A 9175-nucleotide genomic window follows, 5' to 3' on the forward strand; every position below is an offset into this window, starting at 1 on the left:
TTTTCCATAAGCATGTATGACTATATTCGGAATACATGCCTACATTACATTGATGAACTGGAGCTAGTTCGGTGTCACCCTATGTTATAACTGTTGCATGAGGAATCGCATCCGACATAATTATCCATCACTGATCCATTGCCTACGAGCTTTTCATATATTGTTCTTCGCTTATTTACTTTTTTGTTCCTACTGTTACAATCACTATAAAACCAAAACTATTACTTTTGCCACCGTTACCACTACTATCATATTACTTTGCTACTAAATAATTTGCTGCAGATATTAAGTTTCCAGGTGTGGTTGAATTGACAACTCAGCTGCTAATACTTGCGAATATTCTTTGGCTCCCCTTGTGTTGAATTAATAAATTTGGGTTGAATACTCTACCCTCGAAAACTATTGTGATCCCCTATACTTGTGGGTTATCAGTATGAGATAGTCCTTGGTTGATTTATAGAATGCTCATCGCACTTCACTTATATTTTGTTGAGTATGGCTTTATAGAATGCTTCATGTGCTTCACTTATATCATTTGAAGTTTGGATTGCCTGTTTCTCTTCACATAGAAAACCGCCATTTGTAGAATGTTCTTTTGCTTCACTTATATTTGTTAGAGCGTGGACATATCTTTTGTAGAAAGAATTAAACTCTTTTGCTTCACTTATATCTATTTAGAGAGATGACAGGAATTGGTTATTCAGATGGTTAGTCATAAAATCTTACATAAAAACTTGTAGATCATTGAATATGACTAGTAGAATGCCCGTGCGTTGCTACGGGCGTGGAAGCGAGAGAAACATAGATGAACACAAGAGCATAAGTTGTGGTCATTTTTTATCTTCTCCAACAAAAGGCAGTCCCTCGGCTTTTCTATATATACCAAAATTGTGGGAAGACAGGATAATCTTGCTTATCTCTTTTCCTTTCTATTTACTCATTAGTCACTACCACAAAAAGACATGACATCATCTTCATTCTCCTTGCCTGCCTCCTAAATATATATTGGAAAACCAGTCCGTGCTCATTGGAATACCAATTGGAAATATATGTTGCCATCTAGATATATCGAAATTCTACCGGGTTGCGCTGTTTTGAGCGCATTGTTGAATTCCTTAGCAAATCAGTAATTTCACTAAATGCCTTAGAGTTTTAATATTTGACGCTAACAATATGTACCTTTTCACCTGCTTTGTCTCGTAAATAATCTCGAGCATGTATATAATATATGTAAGCATTGTTGAGGAAATCGTAACTGGTAACTGCTCGGTTGGCTGGCGAGTAGGGGATTAATAGGCTAATCGGCAAGTTAATCGGCCATTTAATCAATTAATCGGACAATTTATCAGTTTATCGGCTACTCGGTGACCCTATGAGTAGGGATTAATCGGCAAGTTAACTGGTTAATCGGATGAATTCTTGAACAGGGTATGTAATCATTTATCACATATAATTCCTTTACACTGACAGGGTGCCGCACGTTGCCGAGGCGTGTGGGTCGTTCTGGTGGCGAGATGTCTTGAGCCTGTCTCATATTTACCGAGGCGTTACAGTTGTCTGTATTGGTGAGGGCTCCTCGGTACTCTTTTGGAAAGATATGTGGAAGAATGAAATCTTATCAGACTCACATCCTAGGTTGTTCTCGTTTTCTAGAAATGAAGACATTTCGGTTCAAAAACTGCTAACGGCCCCGACATTGGGCGTAAACTTCCATTTGCCACTCTCGATCCAAGCTTGTGCTGAATTGGCTGACCTACAGAACATCACAGCCATGACCGAGCCTTCTGTTAACGTGCCAGATAGTTGGAGATGTATTTGGGGAGGTGAGGGCTTCATCTCAAGCAAGTACTATAAATTTTGCTTTCGCGAGATGCAAGTAGACGATGCATTTGGGTGGATCTGGAAATCAAAATGCAACAACAAGTGGAAAGTTTTTTCTTGGTTAATCCTAGCTGATCGGATCAACACACATAACATGCTTCGGAGGAGAGGGATGAAGCTCCAGAATAACAACTATGGGTGCCTGCTATGCCCACACCCGCCTGAAGAAATTGTTGAGCATCTTTTCTTTACATGTCGTTTCAGTGCTGCTTGTTGGCAGAAGCTGGGCATCGTGTGGCCTCCTGTGAACAACAGACTGCATCTGCTGCATGTTGCGAAACTGAGTTGGACGGGGCCCATGTTCATGGAGGTGTTCGTGGTGGCAGCTTGGGGATTGTGGAAGGAGCGGAATAATAAACACTTAAGAGGGGTTGTGCCCATGATTGACTCCTGGAGGAGGAGGTTTAAGAGTGACTTCGAGTTATTAAGATATAGAACCAATAAGGAGCTTGAGCCCTTCACTCTTAATTTGGTTGCTTCAGTTTAGATCCTCCTGGTGCTCTCTTATTTACTTTTTTATTGTTCTTTAGCTTCGTTCCTCCCCCTCCCACTCCATTTTCACCTTGTAAATACTTCCTGTTTGTAGACCTTCGCCGCCAGTCATCGCCGTCTTCTCTCATGTTTCTCGCCGGATCCACGCATGCAGCAAAACATCGTCCATGGGTTGCAGACCCCCCTCGCTGGTGATGGTCGCGGCTCTGGCAACACCAGTCGCCGGTTGCAGCTCCATTGGATGCAACTCTTGTTGCCACCGGTTGCAGCTCGACGTCAGTCATCGCTACTGACATGGAGCTCCCATGGCCGCCCGTTGCCGCTTTCTATTGCACGGCCGTAGCGAACGGAGACAACGGTTGCAACAAAAAAGTCAGTCACCGTCATCGTCGGTTGCAGCTCGCGGTTGCACGCAGCAGCCATTGCATCTAGAATAGAATGGATTTACCAAAAGTCATTACCGGATGTAGCAAAAACCTACGACGCCTGTAGCAAAAGATTCGTCGCCGTCGTTGCTGGTCGCAGCTCGGTTGTGATGGATGTAGCAAAACGTGATGCTGGCTATAACAAAAGGCGACACTAGTTGTAGCAAAGCCGCGATGCCAGCTGTGTGTTCTAGCAAAACGTGACGCCGGTTGTAGCAAAATGTTATGCCGGTTGAAGCATGTAGCAAAAAACGGTGACATAGTTTTTTTCTAGGACCAGTGCCACCCCGTCCTTGCCGTCCAGTGTGTGCCCGTGGTTGCAGGCTTGCAGCTCTGGTTGTTGCGCCCTGATAGACGGCTTACGTAGCTTTGCCAGTGGTGACTCGAAGTTGTAGTTGGGCAGATGCCATGGCTGAGATCCGAGGGTTGCAGACGGCCATGGCCGTGGGGAACTAGCGAGGATACCAATTGAGGAGTGGGGTGGGAGAGGAGCTCACCATCCATGAAGGAGAGGCGGCGTTGGGCGCCGTCGCACGCGAGCACTCGACGCCGGTGAGAGAGCTTCTGGAGGTTGCGAGCAGCATGGGGGTGGGGGGCTGTGGAGGAGCAGAGCCTCAATGGGCTGGAGGTGGAAGAAAAGGAGGAAAAGCCGTGCGGGACCCACCATATACATGTGTCTCGCGCGGGGGTGGTTGTTTCCATGTTGCGTGAGCCAGTGTGGCGCGCGAGCCAACGGAAAGTTCGGCCTGCGCACCGGCTCCAAACTTTTACCTATAAAAAAACTACAATTTTCCTACAAAGCCTTAACTGTTTCACCCCTCTTACTCTCTCACCCCACGGCAAGTCCTCACTCACACATCTCATTCTCCCCGCACAGGTCGCAGCCGCAATATCTCCCTGCCATGGCATGTCCTTGTCACCTCCCCTCGATGCTCACCTCCGCCTCCCATTCCCTCCACCACTATGTCGCCCACCCCTCCACTCCCCGGTACAGTTATCTTTTCCAGAAGAATTCGGTGAGCAGCGGGATCCAACTGTGACCTTTCAAGGACGTTTTCCGGTGTTGAGGGTGACCTCCATGCCGATTTCTATCTTAGGTGAGCCGCGTCGTTGACCTGGCCATCCCAGGCGACCTTCGCATAAAATGGTGCCCCGTTTAGCATGTTTGTAGCTCCTTGCCCCTGCCGGCAGCTGTCTCTCTACATTGCGATGCCTGTTTTCCAAGGTTCTCTAAGAAAAGCATTATTCCTATTGCAGCAATAAATGCCAAATCTTCAGAGGTTCTCTTTAGAGCCTCCTTTTCCTGCTGAGTACTCACCCAAGATAAGAGATAGATATGAGAACTTATGTATCAATTGCTAAGAGCTTTGTCCCTCCCAACATAATCTACACATGAAAAAGGCTATGAAAAATGTTATTGTACTACAACTTGAACTCCCGTAATATTTGAATGGAAGCAACTGAAAGAGGCAACTACTTAGATTATTAAGTTCCTTACAAAATTATTTGCTACATCACTTAACTACCACATTTTTAAAAAATGTACCAAGATAGTACAAATGTTAATGCATAATGGGCGCGTCAGTGCTCATTAGTGTGTCAGATACATAATAACAAAACCCTGCCAAGAAATAGCCAAAACCGGCAATTGTTCTAGATATAACATTACATGACGTTTTTCAATAAAAAAGAGGATTTTTTAAAATGGTCATACAATGTACAATTCATAAGCAGTTCAGTGACAACTCTATTACATTAATGATTAAATAATTTTCTATTTTGAGAAGTGAGCATATAACAGGCTAATAATCTAACGTCACAAAGCTCAACTACTCGGTCAGGTTGTGAACAATACAAAGGAATATAATTTAAAAAATATGAAAAACTTGTTACAGTAGTACTATTACTTACAAATGGAAGTGTATGTTTCCTGAGCAAACTGCAACTTTCTAGAATATTTGTTTTTTGTCAATCAATGTTCAGTTTATAATCCACAGGGAGTGTTGAATTATAGAACCATCAGGTAGCTGGCACCTGGCAGCCTGCTACCGTAAATTGGTGAACAATTTGAGCCAGCAACATAATAACATGGAAAGCAAGTATGAGATATCGGAAACTTCTTTTCATTTGGCACAAAGCCAATACAATTCCAACCCCTGATATTAGTGAATCCTATTGAGAATGAATAAGATGCTAAATGCAAAAGTATAATTACTTTTATATGATAGAAAATAAACCGCAAGTAGACAGTGTTGCACATAGCACAAAGTGCTTGCAATGCAAGAAATCCACCAAAAAAATGAAAAAACAAAGGAAGAAAAAAGTTTAGAAAGTTGAACCATCTCAATAAACATAGGAAGAATTATAAAGGAGAAAATTCAATAGTCAGTACAAAAGAATAGGTTTGAGTATAACATAAACAAGGTACATCCAAATTGCTAGGGAGATCATCTGCAAGACTACTCCTGCAAGGATGGCCAGCATGCTGCACCCCTTACTTCTAAACACATGAAGAACTCAACATGTATGTGCTGAATGAAAAGATCCTCATGAAAAGTTAAAATATTCGATCAAGGTTTACCTTTAACTACATCCTTCTTAAATGTCATTCTTTGCATAGAATCTTCACTCTAGCAACATTGTATCATGCATAGATCACATTTTTCATGATAGACACCCCTCACAATAGAAAATCTATATCGGAGTAGAAATTACAGGTAGCCTTGATGAGAATATACTAATGGTCAGATCAGGCTTCACCTTCATGACACTTCCAGCCTTTACCTTCATTCCTCATATTGTACATCATCTAGTGTGCTTCTGCTTTCAGCTCTCCATTCGCACCTTCCATGCAATGCAGCCATAAACACACCCAGCATGACCCTGTGACGGGTCCATAGACGTTGGTTACACTGCAAGAAAATAATGCTACATTTCAGAATTCCACATAAGTGCTAAAAATTTAGCAAAGAAGAATGAAAGTTTCCTAGGCTTTTAATCCTTGCATCATGTAACTATTGTCTTTCTATCATATGGCCTAGACAGCATTTAGGATACACACTCAGATATAAGATGTTACTGCAGGCCCAAGATCTAGTTTACTCACTTGTGAAGTGACATGAAACAAGTAGTGTTGGTTTATATGGAAGATAATTCCTTAATGATGTATATGCTACAGTGTGTGAATTATTTGCAGAATGAAATTCTTTGTGGACAAAGATTGTTGTAACTTTCTCGGAGAAAAATAATAATAATTTGCATAATGAAATTCTTTCCAGACATAGACCGTCGAGCGCATGGAGAGGGATGCCGCTTACCTCGCAGGGCAGCAGCTCTCCCAGGAGATTCCCAAACGATGAAATCCCCCTCGCAACCGGTGTGACGTTGGCCAGCATCAAACACCTCACCGTGCATATGCGAAATTCAGATAGCAGCAAAAATATCAAAATTCAGCTAGCAGTAGGAGAGCAGTGGTGTGGCACCAAATCATCGCTATCTCTCTCGTTCTCCTTTTCACAGCCGGCCCAGCCATTCCTTTCTTATCTGCCTCCATCTTCTCCCCGACGACCCCACCGGCAGTGGCGAATCTAGAACATAATTGCAGGGCAGGCTCGACTTCAAGGATACTGATTTTTTGGTGTCAGAAGCTATTTTATGTGCTGCACCTAACTACTATTGTGCTAATCATTGGTGGTGTTTTTTTGTGTGGAAAATTTTGAGGGTAGGCTAGAGCCTGATGAAGCCTGTTGAGTAGAATCGCCACTGCCCACCGGTGATGATCCCGCCACGCCTGCTTCTTTCCCATCGTCGATTACCATAGCTGTCATATGGTGCCAGCAGTGTGCACCATTGCTACAGAGCATCGCCTGGCGGGCTCTGAGTGGATGATGATAGCAATGTGCTTCAATATATTTCTACTGGTTACCTGCACAAGTTTGACACCTTTTAAAGTACAATCACCTTAGTACTATAATTTAAGAAGGATTAAAGGATGAGTATAAGAAATCATATCTGGATCGGTGGTAATAAAAGAATCGCAAAAACAAGTCTGCATGGATGAAAATTGTGATATAAGTACCTTACTACCATGTTCCCGAGGCCCAACATTATGTTGTCATCAGAAGTGCTTCCTAGAACAATCCTCAAGGCCAAAAAAATCCTAGGGACAATATGCCTCACCTGAAGATCTATCTTCTTACTTATCAGCTGCAACCCAGGCAAGATGAACTCGTTTGCTATTGTGACCGTAACATTGTCTCTGAAACATATATCTATCAAGAAGACCCAAAAAATGTAGACAAATAGGAGCATGAGAAGCAACACACATCTTTCCGTTGGGCAGCCTCACATGACTGATAGCTAATATGCATATCAGAATGTAGAACTCCCAAAAGTGCATTATTTAGAAATCACAACACTCCTAAAAAAATCACAACACGTTAGATCATCCATGGTTTGCATAAACCCTCAAAACTTAGATGCATGTATAACCAGGCCAAAAATACAAATACCATGAATGGTTGACCGGAACTCACCATGCCCACGCTAGTACTCCTGGCCGTCTCATGCATGCATTCTACTGCTGCTAGTGCGTAGCATAACACGAACCAGAAAACCTCCCGCGCACCGCCTCCCACCATCTCCGCGGGGTCTCCCGATCGTCGGCAATCTCCACCAGCCCAGTGTGCTCCCACACCATGCCCTGCACGCGCTCGCTGTGGCGCACAGGCCCGTCATGCTGCTCCGCCTTGGCCCCTTGCCCACCCTGGTCGTCTCGTCTGCAAACGTGGCGCGCGAGGTGCTGCAGCTGCAGGACCACGCATTCGCCAACCGGCCCGCGCTCGCCATCCCGCGGCGGCTCCTCTACGGCTGCACAGACATCGCCTTCGCTCCCCACGGCGCCTACTGGCATGGTGTGTGCAAGATCGTCGTGCCCCACCTGCTGATCCCCGCCAGGGTGCGCGCCTACCGCGGCGTGCGCGAGGAGGTGGTCGAGCTTGTCCGGAAGGTGGAGCAGCAGGCACATGAAGGCGACGTCGTGGTGTGGTCGAGCGAGCTCCTAAGCGGCTTCTCCAAGGACGTGAATGGGAAAATCATGCTCGGGTGTTTGAAAAAGATGCCATCATTTAATATTTGATTCCTGTTATGTATGGAAAGTATTATTTGGAAGGATAATATTGTTTGGAAAGGATGCCATTGGTTAATAGAGTTTGGCCTTCATGTGGGGTTTATTTTGGGATTGTCTCGGTTAATAAAAAAATAAAAAAAATCTGTGAAAGTGGGATGGGATCGAGGGATGGCCTCTCGTTCAATGGGAGGGGGAGGGAACGAGCGAACGAAACAACGTACGGACTGAGACATTAGGAGTAGAGAAAAGCGACACTAGTTGTAGCAAAGCCACGATGCCAACTGTGTGTTCTAGCAAAATGTGACGCCGGTTGTAGCAAATGATATGCCTGTTGTAGCAAAATGTTATGCCGGTTGAAGCATGTAGCAAAAAACCGTGACATAGTTTTTTTCTAGGACAGCGCAGCCCCGTCCTTGCCGTCAAGTGTGTGCCCGTGGTTGCAGGCTTGCAGCTCTGGTTGTTGCACCCTGATAGACGGTTCATGTAGCTTTGCCGGCGGTGACTCGAAGCCGTAGTTGGGCAGAGGCCATGGCTGAGATCCGAGGTTGCAGACGACCATGGCCGCGGGGACCTAGCGGGGATACCAATTGAGGAGGGGTGGGAGAGGAGCTCACCATCCATGAAGGAGAGGCGGCGTTGGGTGCCGTCGCACGCAAGCACTCGACGCCGGTACCGGTGAGAGAGCTTCTGGAGGTTGCGAGCAGCATGGGGGGCGCTGTGGAGGAGCAGAGCCACGATGGGCTGGAGGTGGAAGAAAAGGAAGAAAATTCACGCGGGACCCACCATATACACGCGTCTTGCGCGGGGGTGGTTATTTCCGTGTCGCGTGAGCCAGCGTCGGCTCCAAACTTTTACCTATAAAAAGCTACACTTTTCCTACAAAGCCTTAACTATTTCACCCCTCTTACTCTCTTCCCCCACGGCAAGTTCTCACTCACACATCTCATTCTCCCCGCACGGGTCGCGGCTGCAATATCTCCCCGCCATGGCATGTCCTTGTCACCTCCCCTAGATGCTCAACTCTGCCTCCCATTCCCTCCACCGCTATGTCGCCCGCCCCCTCCACTCCCCGGTACGGTTATCTTTTCCAGAAGAATCCGGTGAGCAGCGGGATGCGACTGTGGCCATTCAAGGACGATTTCTGGTGTTGAGGGTGACCTCCATGCCGATTTCTATCTCAGGTGAGCCGCGTCATTGACCTGGCCATCCCAGGCCGATTTCTCATGCCGAGGCGACCTCCACGTAAAAT

At 45.5% G+C, this 9175-nt stretch overlaps 1 protein-coding gene across 1 annotated transcript; it reads left to right on the forward strand.

Annotated features, from left to right (window-relative positions):
• Positions 1-7533: 7533 nt before the first annotated feature.
• Positions 7534-7935, forward strand: LOC123056797 (cytochrome P450 71A1-like). The gene has a single exon (XM_044480069.1). The coding sequence runs from the start codon at positions 7534-7536 to the stop codon at positions 7933-7935; it is 402 nt and encodes a 133-aa protein (XP_044336004.1).
• Positions 7936-9175: the final 1240 nt, after the last annotated feature.

The sequence above is a fragment of the Triticum aestivum genome, chromosome 3A (assembly GCF_018294505.1).
Source record: "Triticum aestivum cultivar Chinese Spring chromosome 3A, IWGSC CS RefSeq v2.1, whole genome shotgun sequence".
NCBI classification, from domain to species: Eukaryota; Viridiplantae; Streptophyta; class Magnoliopsida; order Poales; family Poaceae; genus Triticum; species Triticum aestivum.